This window comes from Garra rufa, chromosome 9 (assembly GCF_049309525.1).
Source record: "Garra rufa chromosome 9, GarRuf1.0, whole genome shotgun sequence".
NCBI classification, from domain to species: Eukaryota; Metazoa; Chordata; class Actinopteri; order Cypriniformes; family Cyprinidae; genus Garra; species Garra rufa.
The window spans coordinates 29,168,731-29,189,867 of record NC_133369.1 but is presented as its reverse complement, the minus strand read 5'-3'; the positions used below and the strand labels follow the sequence as shown (position 1 = coordinate 29,189,867).

Sequence of the window (21,137 nt, the reverse complement as noted above, 5' to 3'; positions counted from 1 at the left end):
CGTGCTTGTCGTCACATAATCTGACCAATGAGAATAAAGTGTGTCGTCATCAAGGCTTTCGCAGCCGAATTTGAGCAACTGCAGCGCCTGACCTCTGCGGCTGGTCTCGTTTTGCTCTCACGGTACTTTGATGGAACACATGATTGAAAGGCGGCTGCAGCGCCGATCAAAGTCGGACAAATGATCTTACCAGAATGCATTGTTTTGTAAGGCGGCAGCCGATTTCTGGCGGCGCCGCATGAAGTCGAACGCACCTAAACACTAGAGCACACTGGAGGAAGGTGGATCGGTTTGCGCATGACAGCAACAGTAGCGTTGACAAAATAGGTGTGTTCGAGCTCATGCTGCGCTGCGCAGACCGATCGGCGAGATTAGCCGAAAGCAGTCGGGGAGGAGCTGAAAACGGAGCCGTGAAGTCGGACAAATTGGAGATCTCGTTGCTCCCTCAAACATGGCAGATCACGTGGCGTTTGCCTACTTTATTGCAGATTAACTGGAAGCTATAGAAATACCTTTTTTTGTTGGAAGAAATGCAGCACATGCAAGTAAAGCAGCAACTACAGATTTCAGCATCAATCAATGTTGACCACATTAGATTAAATGTCTGTGACATTTTAGTTATTCCATAAAAAATATTACTTAAATATGCAGCTGAATACTATAAGTGGTCTGTATGAAAAAAGTACAATAATAAACTTATGCACAAATCCAATATAAAGAATTTAAGGGAAAAAATGTACTGCAGTCAAAAGATCGTAAACTATTTACGAAATGGCATGCAAATTGATTTGTTATGCACGAAACACGCGTGATCATCGTCATGTGGTGAATGTGGCCATGAGAAGCTGTGACATCATCACAGCCTGGCGCAGTCCCATCTGAAATGTTGTGCTGGCTGAGCAAGCCGGCTGTTCTCGAAACGCTCTCGCGTTACTTTGATGCCACACGTGAACGTCACGTGGCGTCGGCGCCGGTTCAAGTCGGACAAAATTTCTAACCGGCATGCACTACTACGATCGGTCTGCGCAGCGCCGCATGAAGTCGAACGCACCTAATGACATGTAAGTTCGCGATGATAAAAAGATAACTAGAAATTTAGTTTAAACATTTTTATTGAACTTCCTTCATCCGTGTTTCCGGTTTTTAGTTTTCCTTTATATTTTCTTGTACTGATTTTTTTTTTCTAAATATTAACAATTAGACTATTAAATGTTATATATTAAATATAGAGCCTAATATCTATGTAAAGTAAAAAATCTACAAAATCAAATAATTTTTAATTAAAGAATCAAAATGGTATTATATAGCCTATATTTCAACCACGTCATAGAAAACAGTGTTAACACTGCTTTAAGAAATATAATTAATATAGGCTAATAATTGGCATTAATATAATATAGAAAAAGGCTTCTGTGTAGAGTTAGTTTTGTAACACGAATTTGAAGACTGTATCTATAGCTACTTCCTTTTACCCCCACAAAAAACTTTGATCTGCTAATTTGCCTCAGAGATGTTAACCATTAGGTCCATTTCCTCCATTCTCACCACGGCACCAAAACTTCTGTTTCTTTCTCCTCCTCCTCTCCCACCTCCACTTCTACCCACTCATTCTCTCCCAGCTGCAAAAATGGAGAACTTTAAGCAGCTCAACTGTTGTTCATGTTGTAGTGGTCTTAGTTATTTGGTGTGTAATGAGAAAAGCACTCTTACTCGCTAAATAATGAGTTAATGAGTTTTATTGATGCCTCAAAAGCTTTTGACCGCGTCAATCACTACAAGTTATTTGACAAAATGAGTAAGATAGGTGTACCGAAATGTATTGTGAGAATTCTGTCCTACTTGTATGCCAACCAGTCTATGTTTATAAAATGGGGACATTGTGTTTCTGCCCCTTTTGGTGTCAGGAAGGGGTTCAGACAAGGTGGAATTCTCTCCCCTATTCTTTTTAACATGTATATTGATGAGCTCTCTGTCTGTTTGAATTCGTGTAATATGGGTGTATGATAGGTAACACTTTAGTGAATCATAATATGTATGCAGATGACCTTGTAGTCTTCAGTCCCAGCAGTGCTGGTCTCCAACAGCTTCTTAATGTTTGCTCTGACTATGGAACTGCTTATGACATGAAATTTAATACAGACAAGAGTGCGGTGATGATTTGTAGAACAAAGGAGGACAAATATCTAATGTTTCCTTCTTTTAAATTGGCAGGTAATACCTTGAGAGTTTTGAGCAAATACAAGTATCTTGGACATCTCATTACAGACCAGTTGAAGGATGACCTTGATATTTACAGGCAATGCCGTTCTTTATATGCTCAGGCGAATAGTTTGGTTCGCAAGTTTGGTGATTGTACAGATAAAGTGAAAGTTGCTTTGTTCAGAGCATACTGTACTCCTCTCTACACTGCACACTTGTGGTCTAGTTACAGCAAAGCTAGCCTGCATAAACTCCAGGTAGCTTACAATGATGCACTGAGAATTTTGCTGAGAAGACCTCGCTGGTGTAGTGCCAGTGAGATGTTTGTGGCTGCAGGTGTTAATACACTGCAAGCCGCATTGAGAAATGTTATGTACAAATTTATATGTCGGCTGAATAACTCAGAGAACTACATAAATATGGCCTTGACCAGCATCAAGTTTAGCACTACACGGTATAAGTCCAAGTTATGGAAGCATTGGTATAGTTGTCTCCTCTGAAGTTTTTTTTAGTGTTTTTTATATATGTATTGTATTGTGTCTTGTTCCTCATTTGGACCTGTGAGTCTGTAATAAAGTTTATTATTATTATTATTATTATTATTAAATAAACATTATGATAAGCATAATAAGGCCACTCCATACTAGTTTGTTCTTGTAGTAACATACTTTTGACTAACCTCAGTGTGAAGCAGCTAGCTTTAGATCGAAACAAGCCTGATTTAAGGTCCTTACCAATGTAAACAATCAGTCTTGGGGGTAACGAATTACAAGTACCGTGAGTTTCACAATCAGATTACTTAGTAACTAAAGTAATGCATTACTTTTTAATTTACAAAAAAGTAACGAACTCAGAATATGGTGCAAAACGGCGACAATTAAATATGTTAAATAACACATTTACATACCTTCACTTTTGGTGTAAAAGGGTGTCCCAGCTAACAAAATTACGTAACTGTTACGTCGTGTGTTAGCAGGGTTTATGTTTGCCCAAAATAGAACCTTTTATATTAAAAACAAACAAGCAAACCAGGCCAGATTTTAAAAGTAACGCAAAAGCAATGTAACGCAAAAGTAACTGTAAGTAAGTAGTGTAATTAGTTATTTTTTTAGGAGGTAATGCAATTTTGTAATACATTACTTTTAAAAGTAACTTTCGAAACACTGTAAACAACATTAAGGCATTATGGGTATTACATTCTCTCTCTCTCTCCCTCCCTCTCTCTCTCTCTCTCTCTCTCTAAAAGAGGAGTGGAATTCAAGTAGTCTATAATTAGAGTGAGGCAGTGTCTCCTGGTAGGCAGAACTTCTGTCTTCATGGAAAATGTCTGTTTTCATGGCTCCATCTAGTGACCAAAATATTATATACACATATATATGCAGTATTGAGTTAAATTCAGGACAGGTGTTCCATAATGTGTTGACATTTCACAGCATCATTACATCATCTACAAATTTAGAAACACCATCAACAAATTACATTTTAGAATTGAAGAAAAAGAAAAAAAAGAGAAACCAAGCTGAGATCAGCCCTACATGGATTCACTGTTGGATATGTATGTATTTATACAGAAAGTCTAACAAGTCTTTTCAGTAAATTGTGAATTTAAAGTAAAAATGTTCTAAAAGTGTTTTAACTGATTGTATCATATGCTCAAACACGGGTCATAGATTATGCAGATAAACAAGAGCACCATATTCTTGTTCATGACCATTCACATATGCTAGAAAGAATATTCATGGCTTTCTTTAGAATAGATTTCCTACTAACCTAGACTTACAAATTTCCAGAGAGCAGTTAAAACCCAGATTTAGCATCAAATGTAACTCTTTATTGTTTTTTATTTCCCTAATGGGCTTGGGCTCAAATGTAAAAAAGAGACATCTATCACTACGTATTAATTCCAATAGAACAACTACTATGTCACTCCATAAATTACATCATAATTCAATCTATTACAAATTTACTGGCAAAAGTTAGCAACCATGACAGAAATAGTCACACAGACACATGACAGAGAGATATGTCAGAGGTGTAGAAGTCTGTCACCTCTGTACCAATTATGAGTGTGACAAACAGACAGTTCTGTTCTACACTCTCTCTCTCTCTCTCTCTCTCTCTCTCTCTCTCTCTCTCTCTCTCTCTCTCTCTCTCTCTCTCTCTCTCTCTCTCTCTCTCTCTCTCTCTCTCTCTCTCTCTCTCTCTCTCTCTCTCTCTCTCTCTCTCTCTCTCTCTCTGTCTAGTTTATCTATGTGGGGACTCTCCATAGGCGTAATGGTTTTTATACTGTACAAACTGTATATTCTATCAGCCTACACCAACCCTACACCTAAACCCACCCCCCACAGAAAACTTTCTGCATTTTTGCATTCTTAAAATAACATTCTGAATAATATATTAGCTTGTTTACCTATGGGGAGTGACATGTCTCCATGAGTGTGAATTCACGTTTAAGACATATATAACATATGGCTGTATATCTACCACAGTCATTCAGTGATTTAAACTAGAAAGTCATATGAATCTGTGACACAGTCGGATAATTGATATGGTATGGACTGTAAGGTACAGAGTATAGAAACTAGGAATGTAGTCACATGGTACAACATATCCCGGAAATACACTGCTGTCGATGGAAAAATGGCGTTATGAGCAGCTCCAGATTGTAACAGAAGTGTGGCAGTAGAGTCAAGCGACAATAATGATCAACCCGCGTTTTTCGGTTTACCAAGTGACAGAAACGACCAACCTGACGATAGTCATAAATGTGTATTAATACATTTGCACACTCGATTATGCAAGGGCGCTCCACAGATGGACAAAGACAGACTCGCAGTGAGTACATGCCAAAATAAACACGAGGAAGTAGCCTTAATAGGGGCGTGTAAGTGTTTCATGGCTTGGAGAAAAACCAAAGGCGACAAAAACGCAGACGAAAGCATTTTATGGCGTGCCTGTATTTAATAGCACAGCGATACGGATCAATGGAAATGCATGTTTGTTATTTAGTACGATGTATCGCTTGATACCGTACGCTTAACGCTTGTATTGCATTTTGTTACGCGTACCTAAAGGTGTTATTTTCTCATGATGCGATTTATTCTTTGACCCTGTTATCCCATTGCTTTAAGGCTATATTTATTTACTGTCCATATGCGACAATGTGATGTAACATATTATAATTATATTATATATCTTATATTATTTATTTATTACGAATATTATTTAATGCAGGCTGGTCCATTCTCATGGCTGGATATGCATAATTTTATTGGTGACCTTATGGCCGCAAATGCTTCAGTCACTGGTCATCCACTGAGGGAGCAACGTACTGAGGAGACACTAAGTTCTGCTTGGCCCAAAGTCTCTCATCCTCCCCATTCTGCCCCATCCAGACAGAGCCAGGTGAAAAGTGCTGTTCGGTTTGGACTACATTCTGAGCAAAGGGAGCCTAGAGATCTTGAAAGCCATGGTAAGATTATTACAATTGGCTGTAAGAGTACTGTACCTCTGTTATACAGTGGTGGCCAAAATTATTAGAACACTAGTATTTAACCAGATACAAATGGTTTTAAGTCAGTTATGTTTTTTGCTGTAGTGTCACTAGGAAATATAAATGGCAAACATTCATTTTGCATTAATTATAATAATCCAGTGAGATTTTTAGTTTGTACAAGAAGGTGGACAACAGCCAATGCTCCATACAGAGATCTCATCATTATCCAGTCTGTCTGGAATGGCATGAAGAAACAGAACAAACTGAGACAGACTAAATCCAAAAGAACTGTGGCAACGTCTCCAGGATGCTTTAAGAAAGCTACCTGCAAAGCTACCTGAAAAACGATGTGCAAGTGCACCTACATATTCAATGACTTTGAAAAATAATAGTGTTCTAATAATTTTGGCCACCACTGTAAATATACTTTATGCTTATGAAATAGGATTGGGATGCATGCAGAATTAATTCTGGGTAACAGTTCCATTTCTTTTAGTATTATTACATATTGCATTTACTGGCTTCTGCAGCCTGTTGCCAAATGATGAGATCATTTTAAGATCATTTTAAGAACAGATACAGCAAATAAAATACATTTTTACATTTAATATAAATTAAAATACATAAATTATTATTGCTGCAAAAGTTGAGCTCCAAAACTTTTTAATGCAGATCAGACGCCCCATCAACAGTCATTTTTTAGAAATATTTGATAATATATAGCTGTATCCTGCTAAATAGAATCATATATTCCAGAGGGCCATGTAATAATAAAAATACTAAAATGCGTTTGATAATATACGCCATTTATTTTCATAAAATATCACTTAATATGCCAAAGCTTGTAATGTGTATCTTTAACTACTTCTTGTTATATGACCAACTAGTGCACATGCTGAAGTACTCATTCTTTTAAATAACAAACAGCTCTTGCTTCCCGAGTCCTGCCAGGAAATAGTTTAATATCAAGTTTTATCATGTTTATCCATTATTTACTCACTGCTTCATTTATATAAATTGATTGATTTTATGCATTCTCATTCCCCTCTTTTGTAGTTCAGCATCGTGCCTGCACATGTCCTGGCTGCCCTCTTTCCTCATCTCCTCCTAGTTCCTCAGTCCACACCTTAAAACCCAGAACCAGCCTGGTCTCACAGATCCAACCACCTTCGCCCCCACAATCCACCCCACCGCAGCAAACCAAAGAGCCCAGCCCTGCCCCAGTTGGCCTAGGCTTGTGTCTAGGTTTGGGACTCTCTCTAGAAGAGGAAAACACAGAGTCCAGCAGCACATCTGCTCACCCCCAACAAGAGGACAAAGGCACTAGCACCCACAGCCCAATCCCTCAGGCAAATCCCGAGTCCCCACCAGTTCAGGCCTTTCCGTGTCTATGCTGCCATCGTGGGTTTCAAACCTGTAGCCAACTTCTATGCCAACAAAAGGACTCAGAGGCAAACGTTGCCCACCACCATTTCCATCACCACCACCATCACTGCCCGCTCACCACCTGCACATCATGTACACTCCCGTCTTTCCCTTGCCTGTCCTGCCAGCGCAGCTTCCCTTCCTGCGCCCAGCTCCTGCGCCATCAGCAAGGCCACGCACAACAGGAAGGCTTGCAGCAACTCCCATGCATGCATTGCAACGCTTCTTTTCCCCGGCCGTCGCAATTGCTGCAGCACCAGCGAACCCAGCATGCGGCCAAAGCGGGCGGCTTCCTGTGCGCCGAGTGTGGTCGGGCGTTTAACTCGCACAGCAATCTGCGCATCCACCTCAACGTACACACAGGCGCCCGACCCTACATATGCACCGACTGTGGCAAGAGCTTCAGCCAGTCTGGGGCGCTTAAAATTCACCGCAGAATTCACACCGGAGAGAGGCCGTACACCTGTACTTATTGCGGACGGGGTTTCCCTCACTTAGCCGGGGTGAGAGCTCATCAGCGAATTCACACGGGGGAGAAACCGTACCGCTGCATTCAATGTGGGAAGTGCTTTACTCAGTCCGGGGCGCTGAAGATCCACACTCGCATCCACACGGGCGAGAGGCCTTTTGTGTGCGGTCTCTGTGGGAAGAGCTTTTCAAACCGTTCCGGTATTCGCTTTCATCACCGCACAGTCCACGGGATCGTGACAGAGCCCAACTCTGTGGGCAGGCCTAGTCTTGCTGCTTCAGCTTCGTCCTCAGACTTCCAGAGTATTCAAGCCTCCAGTCTCAACCAGATCCAACAAGAAAGGAGTCCGCGCAGTAAAGAGCAGTTAAGAGGGGAAGGGGACAAAGAGGCCCTTCCGTATGCCTGCGAGGACTGCGGTCAGCGTTTCCCAGATGCTCCGTCTAGAAACAGACACCAGACATTGCAACACTACTCTCAGGAAGAGAGAGAAAAGGAAGAGAGCAGCTCAGACAAAACTGTAGATTAGACAAAAAACAACATACATTTCAGACTCTGTGTATTTCAAAAGAGAGGAAAGATAAAAGCAACTTTAATGTGAAATGTATTAAGGCAGATGTTGAGCCCATTTGAAACTTGCTGATATCAGTCCCCTCATACTGTTAAGTCATGATGTCCAAGACTCTATACATTTCAACTAAGTATGCTATCTTATTTATATGACACATTTAAAAGGTCAATTCGCCCAAAAATGAAAATTCTGTCAATAATTACTCATTACCCTCATGTCGTTCCAACCCTGTATGTTACAGTCACACACCTTTCCTCCCACACCAAACAGTTGAAAATTAATCGTAATTATCCCGGCCCCCAATTATGTTAAGGTCAGAGCCATAACAATTGAAAAAAAGGACAACACAAAAAGACTCGGTTCATTAGGGGAAATTATTTAAAGCAAAAACATCACATAAAGTGGGGGAAAAATAGTCCGGAAAACAAAACAAAGGAGAGCGCCGCTGAATATCCTGCCGCACCAATCTGGTAATGAGACTTCTAATAGGCCCACTCAGAGTCCACAAGTGTAAGGGATCTACTCACAAAATGACACAAATACAAAAAACAAAACACTTTCGACCCCTAGAGGTTGGGCAAATCATTACAGCACAGACAAATCATTTGTGACCCTGGACCACAAAACCAGTGTTAAGTAGCATGGGTATATTTGTAGCAATAGCCAAAAAGCGTTGTATGGGTCAAAATTATCCATTTTTCTTTACTACCAAAAATCATTAGGATATTAAGTAAAGATCATGTTCCATGAAGATATTTTGTAAATTTCCTACCATAAATATATCAAAATTTGATTCTTGATTAGTAGTATGCATTGCTTTATTCACTTCATTTGGACAACTTTAAAGGCGATGATATACTCAGATTTTTTTGCACCCTCAGATTTCAGATTTTCAAATAGTTGTATCTCGGCCAAATATTTTCCCATCACTGGAAAGCTTATTTATACAGCTTTTAGAGTGATTTTGTGGTCCAGTGTTACATTTTAAAGAGAAAGGAAACCAAATAACTACACACAGTATAAAACATTGTTGAATAAAGTAATTTTTTTTCTTTGCGCACAAATATTATTATCCTAGCTTTATAAAATTAAGGTATTCTAACAATGTCATTACTACCTTTCTGGGCCTTGAACATGGTAGTTGCGTTGCTTCTATGCAGGGGTCAGAAAGCTCTCAGATTTATCAAAAATATCTTAATTTGTGTTCTGAAGATGAACAAAGGTCTTACAGGTTTGGAACAACATGAGAGTGAGTAGTTAATGACAAAATTTTAATTTTTGGGTGAACAAACCTATAAAAACTTGCAGTGTACACTACAGTCTCCAGACACACAGTGTCCTGGACACCAGTAAATTAAATCATTTAGGATGAATCACTGTCTAGCCATCTTAGATTTCGGTGTAGAGATAAAGGTTAGGATTATAATTTATCGGTTTTATTACAGTGCACTGTGAGTGTACTGAATATTAGCACTATTTGTACTTTGTAGTTTGGCATCTGATAGCGCGTTTGGACCCGGAAATGGTGGCGTGTGACGTCAGACCTAACATTCTTGTTTTGGTCATGTAAGATGCTTTTGCCAGTGATTTGTGCCTCTAAAAAAGTTAAGTTGTGACAACCTGTATTGTGAAACTGCACCTTAAACTTTAAATAAGTAGCTTTGCCTATCAGTATTTAGGTACTTGTGCATATTCATTACCAAACCACCTAGTTTGCACTAGTTTTTCCACCGTCTGGCTGAAAGGTTACCAGAAAGCAAAGAGAAAAAGGCTCGGTTTACAAAGCTCATGAGTCTCCATGTCACTAATGATTCTCCTGGCCTGGGAATGGTTAGATAGATGTGCTGAGAAACTGGTATCATTTATAACCATTCAGCCTGATAGTAGAAAAGTGCTTTATTTTACATTTTAGCACTTTGTATGTATGTACATGAAAGTATTTTGCAGTTTTGCAAGTTGTTTTTTAAAGCTTATTATGTTCTGATGCTGTTTTGATAATGAACTGGATTATTAAGAAAAGGTGCTGATCAAAGGACAGCATGGTGGTTTGGTGGAGTTCACATGTTCTCTCTGTGTTGCCGTGAGATTTTTCTTGGTGCCATCTGTCTGGGGTGTTTCCAAAGCCTAAGGCCCAAGATGCTAGGATAGGCCCCAGCATCCCCGCAGCCCTACAGAGAACAAGTGGTTTGGAGAAAAAAAAAAAAAAAAAAAGCACATTCAAACTAAGACAAAATCTTTAGATTCTGACTTCATTAGTCAGAATGTAATTTTTTTGTCACACATGCAAATATGGTTGTAGAATTAATGCTGTTACTATATTTAAAGTCAATTCAGCTTGTTGTGTGGGGATGAATACTAAGTATGGCATCATTATTATATTTGATGTACCTGCCAGGTGTTGCTTACTGTATTTGTGGCCTCTGCAGGGACTGACACTACACAAGAATGGAGTGAGAACCTGCTATTTTTAAGACTGGCCAAAGGTTTGTTGTTAAAGACATCTGTAAGTACCTTTGTTTTATTACTTAGAATTAAAATTTGGTGAAACTTTAAGGGGAAATGAGTTGTCCGTTATTTTTTTGCCCATTTTGTATTTTTAGCATTACACTGTTCATATGTGAAACCTTATGCGGTATGGTGAATGTTGTTGGCCAGCTATAACAATCAATGACCTTTCAACCCAGAGCATTAGATACTTTTTGTACATTTGTCAGTTGAGCTCATGTCTATATGTCCATTGTGTACACATGTATCAACAGAAATAAATGTTGATGTACCTTTTTTGGAGTGTAAATTTTAAAAAGTTCAACTTTGTCTTGTAGTTTGTTTTGCTGATTCATTTTGTAACTGTAACATTTGTTAAACATTTCAGGGCAGAACCTTTGAACCATGTCTTGTGGTTACATATTCTCAATATGACACATGAAGCTTTGTCTACAACACAAACAAACAAGTAGCCTCCTACAGATACATTTGAAAACTACAATTGTAGCGCTCATAGCACTTTCTGAAGAATCCACCTTTGCTGAGTCACATACAGTCACCTGTGACTGTCTGAAATTACTGTAAGGTCATTGAACTTTAGACTAGGGAATTTCCATTGTTTCCTAGCGTCTGTTCTGCCCGCGTCAAATTTCCTAGGCTATGTATTATTTAATGGCCTACTACTAAGTACATTCTAACCTGCATGTTTATTATTTCTCTTCCCTCCATTTCAGTGGCAGCGACCTGTGTCATGTTTATTTATTTATTTTTGGCTGGTATGAAAAGATAATATTATATTCACTCCAGATCTATTTATGCGCATGTAAAGCATTTCTTTCAAAAATGTATTAACCTGCCTAGCTAAGCAGTAGCTAAAACTACATTGTATGGGTCAAAATTAATGATTTTTATGCCTAAAATCATTAGGATATAAGTAAAGATCATGTTCATGTTATAAATTTCCTACCGTAAATACATCAAAACTTAATTTTTCATTAGTAATATGCATTGCTTATACCTTCATTTAAACAACTTTGATTGATTTCTCTTTATTAACCAAAACTATTCATAGAAAGTTAAAAAGGACATAGCCCTAGTCTCAGCAATAATTACCATCATATTCAGCAGCTGCGGTTGAAATATAGCCCGCATTGAGTTTGTTTTGAAATTAAAGAATAGGGTAAAAAGAACTTTAAAATGACTTTAAGAATGTCCTGACAAATTATAGGTAGGCTACAATACACAGTATTTCAGTACCTAAACAAGGCGCCACCTGATGTAAAATAAACTAGAAGAGGAACTGCGGTCGCTGGGGAAGTAACGTTATGGTGGCATTATTTATTCACATATCAGATATTTGTCCCACAAAAACTAAACAAAACCGTCTTGATAGGCGCCAGAAGAAACGTAAGTGTTTTTCATATTAATATTCCCTCACACCTTCTGAATTTATTTTATGCTAGATACAGGTGACGCATAAGCTTTATTTGAATAAGGAGTTTGATATGTTTTGATACCACGGCGTAAGACAGCGTTGTCTCAAAGTGTTTTTGTAATATGACAGAACAAATATAGAACAAATAAATGCCTTTGTAACATTATATTAGTGCATCGTTGTATATTTTGTAATTAATACAAAAGAAAACACAGCACGGTAAGTTGTGTTCCAAGCTCCACCTTCTTCCGCGCTCATAAATTGTGTTTACCAATTTTCATTTCGGCAGAAGTTTCTCTCAAACGCAGAAGCCAAGATCCTTCAAAATGAGAGGCTATATTTTCATCACACTCGTGGCGTTAACCTTCCTCCAAACATCCACAGGTAGGCTATATAATATAAATGCTTATGTTTGCGCACAAGCATTGTTTTTAACGCCTAAAATGAATTTGATAATAACAAACTCAACCAGTCAGTACAATATATATATATATATATATATATATATATATATAGAGAGAGAGAGAGAGAGAGGTCAGACCTATAAGATGTTATTATTGTAGAAAGTTTTTGTTGTTGTTTTTTAATTGTATTGTTTTTTATTCTTGTATTGCTGGCTGATGTTTAAACTAAAGCTTGGGTATCTTTGCACAAACAAAAATGTGTCTAAACGTTCAGAATTGCACATCTCAGAACTTAGTATGAACTACTAATGGTTTCCTTTTTCAGAGTGTAATACAGGGAATTTTTAGGTGCAGTTAGGTGAAAACGAAAGTATTTCTGTTCGTTTAACGTTATAATATAACCCCCATAAAGATTGCATTTGCATCGTGACAGTCCAACAACAGTCCATCATACGTACAAGATATCTTAAGTCGTCTACAGCAAGTAAGACTAGGAATTTGCCACCTCACCCAAGGCACACCTGATGCATACTTTCTTCACCAATCCAGTTAGACAACATTTGGAGGAAATAGTTTTAGTTCAAAAGCACCTCCAAGTTTGCTTGCCAATGAGAATAGTTTCGTTAACACATGAGACTCTAAGGCTAAAAAATACACCAGTATTTCTGTATTTATACAATGCTTTGCCTTAGTTTTACAACAGTGCGCATCAGATGGAATTTATGTTGCCTTCTCATGTTCCTGTTGTTGTTGTCGTGGTTGGTGTGCCAACCAGAACAGGAAGTTTAGAAAGACTATTAGGTTACACAAACACATAAGCTGATTTACATATAGACCACCAGAGTGACAAAAAGCAACTGCTTCCATATGAGATACTAAAACAAATTCTGCTGAGGGATGCAATTGTTGCATCTGTAAAGCTAGCTCTATAAAGCATATTCAATACTGGTTTGTTTTACTATTCTTCTGTTTATCAGCTTCTTTGGAGGTAAAAGGCCCATCTGAGCCGATTCTGGAAGGCCAGGATGTGACATTGGAGTGTGTGGATACAGAATCTGTGTTGAACATGAGCACAGTGCACTTTGAGAGGTTCTCCAAGGTAAGGTCACTTCCAGACAATGGCAAGGAAATATCAGGTCCACAATGTGCTTTGACGTGCATTCGTCTGTAAATGCCAAGAAAACAGCAGATTGAAACTAAAATGACATGTTGTTTCTCATGGGAAATGAGAAGGGTTTAGGTTATTGTTGCTGTCTGGGCACGTCCTCCGCAGTGCAGCAGGTCTGATTACTGTATAAACAGAAAGTGGGAGATCTAAAATTACAAACCTATCTGTCAGGGACGCTTGCTCTCAAATATCCGCAACGGCTTTCGTGATTTGTAAACAATCTTATGGGGAAAATCGCAAATCAAGAACAGTAACATTATTTTGAATTTATTTGTCTGGAGATCAAGACTTGCAACTGGTATTTAAACAGCAGGAGGCAGTGTGTGTTTTAGTGAGCTTCTGAGGGCTGTTATTCTGGGTTTAATTAGTATCTGGCAGTGAGGGGCCTTTGGAGGATTCACAGCATCTGCTGCTTCTGTCAGTGCAGAGTCTGTTTGTCACCTTTTCCAGCTATCTAAACGCATTCGAGCAAAACAGGGTTTTCATACCACCAATCACAAAGACAGATGTTTTGTTTTGCAATCTCTCATTAACCTGTGTTAGTGAGACCCGAGTGCCAGTGCCCCGAATACTCTACTTCCTCTAAGTGTAAAATACTTTATCAAATTTGGCAAGTGCATGTTACATCAGCAAGATGTTTTCAACTCAAAAAGCCTAGGGCATTATATTTGCTAAACAAATTTCGAAGGCCTCTAAATTATCAACATGATCAAAATGTTGATGGAAAAACCTGTTTTACATATTCAACTACATTCCTTCTGTGATGTGAACGATAGTTTTTAAACTAGTAAAAAGGCATTTTAGTATAATTTTTTTTTTAAAACAACACCCTTCTAGTCATGGTACAAGTGTCTATTTGCTGTGAAATCATTACTGATTTTAACAAATAAAATGTAACTAAGAACTTTGTTATTATTAGTAACATATCTCAAACACTTAGTGGACTGAAGCAGCTTAGGTATATGTATATATCTTGAGAAAAATCATGTATATGAGTATTAACTATGAGTCATTAGGCTTATGAGGTATGTTTATGTTTATGTTTACAACTCTCCGTCGTCATTGTATTGTATTGCATAAAATGTTTAGGAATAACCAGAATAAAAAAACAGTGCATTGTTCATAAAACTAAGCATTTAAATATAATCTTACCAAGGCATATATTTGGGAGATCCAGAGTAACAACTGATATTTATATTCATTTTGTGTCTGCTAAATTGTCTGCTATACAGTTGTAACACTTATTTTGATTTACAATCAGTATTTCATCTTACCGTTAGCCAAATCAAATACAATACTCAAAGAAAAAAAAAAAACATATTTCCAGCATGTTTCCAAAAGGTGGGTTAAGAAATACCTTTAAGGTAGAACAAGAAACCCAAATAAATAAGATCATTCAAATTGAAAATGTTATTACAAAATCTGTTATACAAATTTACATTTTGAAGAATTAAGGTTTTTTTTCCTCCAAAAGGACAAAAAGCACCAGTAAATCACATGCTGTTAAAGGAGAAGTTCACTTCCAGAACAAAAATTTACAGAAAATTTATAAAAATTTGTCATCCAAGATGTTCAAGTCTTTCTTTCTTCAGTCGTAAAGAAATAATACTTCTTGAGGAAAACATTTTAGGAATGTTCTCCATATAGTGGACTTCTATGATGCCTACGAGTTTGAACTTCCAAAATGCAGTTTCAAAGTCCTCTAAATGATCCCAGCTGAGGAATAAGGGTTTTACATAGCAAACTACTTTAAAATTTATATACTTTTTAACCTCAAATGCTTGTCTTGTCTAGCCTGTCTAGCTCTGCGATGTGCATGCATACTCTGTGTACTCCGGTTGATTTTTCTCCATAAAGTGGACTTCAATGGGTATCAACAAGTTGAAGGTCCAATTAGCAGTTTCAGTGCAGCTTCAAAGGGCTCTACACAATCACAGGCGAATAATAAGGGTCTTATCTAGTGAAACAATCAGTCATTTTCTAAAAAAAAAAAAAAAAAGATTGTATACTTTTAACCACAAATGCTCGTCTTGCGCTAGCTCTGCATCCACAACTTCACGCATTACCTAATCACGTTGGAAAGGTCACGCATGACGTAGGTGGAAATACCGACCAGGCGAACATGCAAAGAAACTCAAACATCCTTTACAAAAAAGGTAAAACAACAATGTCGTTCGATTTTGAAGATAAGGGAAAATTAGATGGAGTTTTTCGAGTACACAGACAAAGATCTAACCACGCGTGACCTTTTCAACGTGATTATGTAATGTGTGAAGTCCTGGACTGAGCTAGTCTAAGATGACCATTAGTGGTTAAAAAGTACATACATTACTTTCTGTTTTTTAAAAAAAATGACCAATTGTTCCACCAGATAAGACCCTTATTCCTCATCTGGGATTGTGTAGAGCACTTTGAAGCTGCATTAAATCAGCAATTTCAACTTGTTGATCCCCAGTAAAGTCCACTATATGCAGAAAAATCCTGTAAGGCTTTCCTCAAAAACCTACATTTCTTTTCGAATGAGGAAAGCAAGTAAATTATGGGTTGAGTAAATTATCAGGACATTTTAATTCAGGACTGAACTAATCCTTAAAGTTGAAGTCAAATGAGCATCATATTCAATTTGTGAGCTACTGGAATGAAATATTTCTTTGTAATTCTTCCCAACAGTACATGAAGAGGTGGTATCGGCTCGAGTCAGATCAGGCGTATTTCTACCGCCGCTGTTTTCTCTATGACGTGGATGTGAGAAGAGAGGAAGGCAGACTGCTCCTCTTTATCGCCAGCATCCAGTCTTGGTCTGAGGGTCCATACCGCTGCATCTCTGAGGACAGTTCTGTAGCAGACAACTCCTCCCAACCCCTCACCATCCCCATACACTGTGAGTAAGAGACATCAAGGGCAGCATGAAAAGAGCTAATGATCTGCGATGCAAATCCCCACTGATTGCTACTTACATAAATTGATCCATACGTGTCTAGATTGTCTAGATATTTCAATCTTTCCATCGTTATATGTGAGGCAAGTTGCATCTGACATTTTTGCTGCGAGGAAGTTTTATATTTTGGGATTTAAAGATTAGATGACAAATAAAACTCTTTATCTCCCAAGATGACAAAATCAATACTGGTATTGATTGGGGGCATTACAGTGGCCAGGGACAAGTTGACAGTGGTGATTTATTGGAAAAACTGAGTGGAAAAAAACAGATGGATCTATACAGAAATGTTCAGTATGAATTATCAGATGGAGACAAGATGATCCATGCTCACATTGTATTATTACAGCGAACCTAGACTTAATTTACTATAATCATTGGTGATAATCCATCACTGTCACCCACAAGTTACAAAACTGTTTAAAAGTTTAGGGTTGGTGAGATTTTTAAAATGTTTTGTTTTGAAAGAAGTCTCTTATGCTCACTAATGCAGCATTTATTTGTTTCTAATGTGTATATAGTATAACTAATATTAAATATGTACTGTAAATATGTTATTTTTTGAGCAATGAAAACATGCTCAGAATTTCCATGCCCTACTTCCTTGTTTTTATGCTATGCAAATGTATCCAGGAGCAGAGCTGTTTTGACTAATCCGTTTATCCCCAAATGTTCTCTCATTTTCTTTCACAGATATGCGGGAGGTGGCTGTGCACAGGGCTGGCTTGGGATACTTACAACGTTATTTCAACTCAGTGCAGGACCTCAAAGTCCGTTTAGGAGATGATGTGGAGCTGGAATGTTCTACTTCAGCTTCTGAGGCACCTGAATATGTCTGGGCTAAAGAGGTGACGGATTTAATACCTATTGCTCTTGCTTTCCTTTTTCCATTTTTTTAACATGATGCATTATTCTGTCTACTACAAAACTGCTGCACTGGGATTGCAGTTGCTTGTTTTCATTTAGGTATCTCATACATTTAAGAAAAAAAAAACCCTGGAAGGCCAGGTTGCTGTTGAAGTGAAAATAAGCTTATTCACTCAGGTCTTTGGAAAAGGCTGTGAAAGTTGTCAACCCACTTAGTTAGAAGAGGAAATGTGCTAAGCCAGGAACAGTTTATGGTATCTTCACTAAGGAGCAAGGAACAGTTTATGGTTTCTACACTAAGGAGTCTGTAGAGGTCTAGTCTAGTCTACACTCCTCATATCAATTCTGACGTGTGAGCATTGTGTCCAGAGTCCAAAATTGCAGGCAAATGTGAGCAAAGATTGGCTTTAGTAAGAAAATAAAACTCAGCAGAGGCTAGTTAGTTCTTAGTGGCTAGTTATTTAATGTAATGATTAAAGTAGAAGTTTAAGTAGAATGTGAGATTAATAATACAATCACTGATATGACTGACACATGATTCAAATCAAAGGAATAAGCCACATGAGTGTTGACAGATGTTTGCCAAAGAAAACATCTGTCACGACTTGTGCATCTTCCACCTTGGTGGAAAATTAGCCAACATTTGTTTATCTAGGATGTCTAGAAGTCTAGAAGTTTATTTCACTATGTGGAAACATGTGAAAGATTTCTCATATTGAGACACCAAAATGAGTATATATTTAGTATATATTTATCCTGACGTGCTGTTTCAAGGACACACAAGTATCTTTCTGTGTAATGCAATATTTTTTTCACTAATATGAAAGGAAGCTATAATCTAGAAGCCTATTTCAACCTCTAAATGAAGAATAAAAAAGGTAATTGTAAATAATATTTTGAAATTCTGACTTTTTTCTCAGATCTGTGAGATATACACTTACATTTCTGACTTTTTTTCCTCAGAATTGCATGATACAAACTCAGAATTCTGACTTTTTTCTCAGATTTGTGAGATAGGAACTTGCAATTCTGACTTTTTTCTCAAAATGTTGAGATAATCTCGCAATTGCGAGTTATAAAGTCAGTATTGCGGGATATAAACTTCTAATTGCAAGAAATAAAGGCAGAATTTGCAAGTTATGAACTCGCAATTTTGACTTTTTCTCAGAATTGTGTGATATAAACTCACAATTGCAAGTTATAATGTCAAGTTCTGAGAGGGAAAAACAGAATTGCGAGTTTATATCTCACAATACTGACTTAACTCAAAATTGTGTTATAAAGTCAGATATTAACTTGAGTTCTGACTTTTTTCTCTAATTGCGTGTTATAAAGTCAAAACTGTGGGATATAAACTCGTAACTGCGAAAAATAAAGTCAGAATTTGTGAGATGTAAGCTGGCAATTCAGACTTTTCTCAGAATTGTTTGATGCAAAATCGCAATTCTGAATTCTTTTTTCAAAATTGTGAGGTATAATCTCGCAATTGAGTTATGTCTGAATTATGGGATATAAAGTCGTAATTGCAAGAAATAAAGTCAGAATTTGCAAGATACAAACTAGAAATTCTTTTTTTCTTGACTGTTTTCTCAAAATTGTGAGAAACTCGCAAATGAGAGTTATAAAGTCAGAATTGTCGAATATATACTTCTAACTGCAAGTCAAAACTAGCAATTTTGACTTTTTTTCTCAGAATTCTGTGATATAAACTCACAATTGCAAGTTATAATGTCAAATTCTGAGAGGGAGAAAGACTGATATTTTCTCAGAATTGCGAGTTTATATCTTGCAATACTGATTTAACTCAAAATTGTGTTATAAAGTCAGAACAAAGAACTTGCAGTTCTGACTTTTTTCTTAGAATAGAGTGATACAAATGTGCAATTCTCACTTTCTTCTAGGAATTGTGAGATATAAACTTGCAATTCTGTCTTTTTTTAAATTGTGTGTTATAAACTTTTTTGCCAATTGTGCAGTCAAAACTGCAGGATATAAACTCGTAATCCCGAGAAATAAAGTCAGAATTTACGAGATATAAGCTGGCAATTCTGACTTTTCTTGGAATTGTGAGATATAAACTCACAATTCTGACCTTTTTTTAAATTGTGATATATAAACTGGCAACTGCGAGATAAAATGTCAGAATGATGGGATATAAACTTGTAATTGCAAGAAATAAAGTCAGAATTTGCAAGAGATTTTTAACCCACAATCGTGAGTTATATTGTCAAATTCTGATGGGAAAAAAGACTGATATTTTCTCAGAATTGCAAGTTTTTATCTTGCAATACTGACTTAACTCAAAATTGTGTCAGAACAAAGTCAGATATAAACTTATAATTACATGCAGTTAGCCCTAAGACAAACCCTAATCCTAACTCTATCCATATGGTAAGTACATGTAGTTAACTATTATTACTCAGTATTTAAATGTATTACACTGTAACAACCCCTTTTTAAAAATGTTTTATTTAATGGTAGAAATGGGCTTCCATATAATCCCATTGCTATAGGGACAAAAGTACTTTAATTATTATAATCAGTGAAAATCATTTCAGGGACAGTAACAAATATTTTCTGGTAAGGCTGGTTAAACTTGAATCACTCGCCATGGGCTAGTGATGCTGAGACAAATGAATAATTTTGGATTTGTGAGTAACTGTTGAACATACTAATCTTGACTACACATAACATGCTGTAGAAAGCATGTGCATACTCTATTTCTCAGACCAAAAAAAAAGCCCCTTCAAATGTCATGGTGTGGGTGATCGATGACCATAGAATTTCATGAGATGGAAGTGCAGAATGACTCATTCCTGTTATTCAGAATGACAGTCTGTCCTCCACCACATGTCATGAATATGCAGCGTCTCTGCTCTGACAGTTCAAACACATATTTTCACTCAGTCAATTTGGCTTCAAATATGCACTTCCGATGTTTACCCGGCAGATTATTATGAACAGAGTAAACCAGAAAAGCCAGCTTTGCTTAAATGACAGAGAACGGTTTACCTGTTTGTTGTGCTCTGTGTCTGCACTTCAGCAGAGGAAACAAAAAGACGTTTGGAGCCAGCGGATTAACTTAAACAATGGTGCTTTGGCCACAACTTTGACTTGACTGAGAATCCTCTTAATTCACTTTCATTTAAATTGAAATGGACTTTGTTGGCAGGCTGCAGATGTTCCTCCAGTGCCAAAAGCATTTGTACAGTTATGATGTGCTTGGAGTGGACTTTGCACAGGCATTTGTTTCCTTGAATTGCATGGTGTTGTGTTTTGTTTTATACTTCATTACTCTTTTTTACTCACTACCATAATTTATTGTAACTGGTGCCGGGCTTCTTAGGGAAGTTTTAGTACATTTCAGAAAGTCTACAGAAGTGGGAATTCACCTTATTGCATGTTTCCCTTCAAAAGAATGACAACTTCTGGCTTATCCTTATTACGTCAGATCTTTCGTTCAGTTCCAACTTTTACTTTTCACTTCTCACTAACTTTTTCCCTGTTTATTTGTGTCTGTTTTCTATCAAGGGAGAGGACTGGCTTTTGCCCTCCAATAAGCTGAAGCTGCAGAAGGTGACGGAACAGGATGGAGGGAGATACACCTGTTCGGCTCAGTCTCCTACTGTGCGTTCCCTCATGAAGAAACGTACAATCAGCATCACAGTTCTACCAGGTCAGAGG

At 37.5% G+C, this 21,137-nt stretch overlaps 2 protein-coding genes across 2 annotated transcripts in view; both read left to right on the top strand.

Annotated features, from left to right (window-relative positions):
- Positions 1-4,833: 4,833 nt before the first annotated feature.
- On the top strand, positions 4,834-10,938 carry LOC141342393 (uncharacterized). The gene is made up of 3 exons (XM_073846839.1): positions 4,834-5,034; positions 5,434-5,671; positions 6,752-10,938. Exons 1-3 carry the CDS (start codon positions 5,014-5,016, stop codon positions 8,113-8,115), a joined length of 1,623 nt encoding a protein of 540 aa, XP_073702940.1. The 5' UTR covers positions 4,834-5,013; the 3' UTR covers positions 8,116-10,938.
- A 1,380-nt stretch (positions 10,939-12,318) lies between these two features.
- LOC141343038 (vascular endothelial growth factor receptor 3) overlaps positions 12,319-21,137 on the top strand; it is a 10,932-nt gene continuing 2,113 nt past the window's right edge. Inside the window, exons 1-5 of the mRNA XM_073847633.1 lie at positions 12,319-12,460; positions 13,458-13,579; positions 16,319-16,529; positions 17,280-17,434; positions 20,985-21,129. Coding sequence (XP_073703734.1) covers positions 12,403-12,460; positions 13,458-13,579; positions 16,319-16,529; positions 17,280-17,434; positions 20,985-21,129 — 691 coding nt within the window. The 5' untranslated portion in view covers positions 12,319-12,402. The remainder of the gene's footprint in view (positions 12,461-13,457; positions 13,580-16,318; positions 16,530-17,279; positions 17,435-20,984; positions 21,130-21,137) is intronic.

Excerpts from the sequence above, each read along its gene's own strand:
- LOC141342393 (XM_073846839.1), top strand. The coding sequence starts at position 5,014 with ATGGACAAAGACAGACTCGCA. Across the intron at positions 5,035-5,433 it reads TGGACAAAGACAGACTCGCA|GCTGGTCCATTCTCATGGCT; the intron begins GTGAGTACATGC and ends TATTTAATGCAG. Across the intron at positions 5,672-6,751 it reads TAGAGATCTTGAAAGCCATG|TTCAGCATCGTGCCTGCACA; the intron begins GTAAGATTATTA and ends CCTCTTTTGTAG.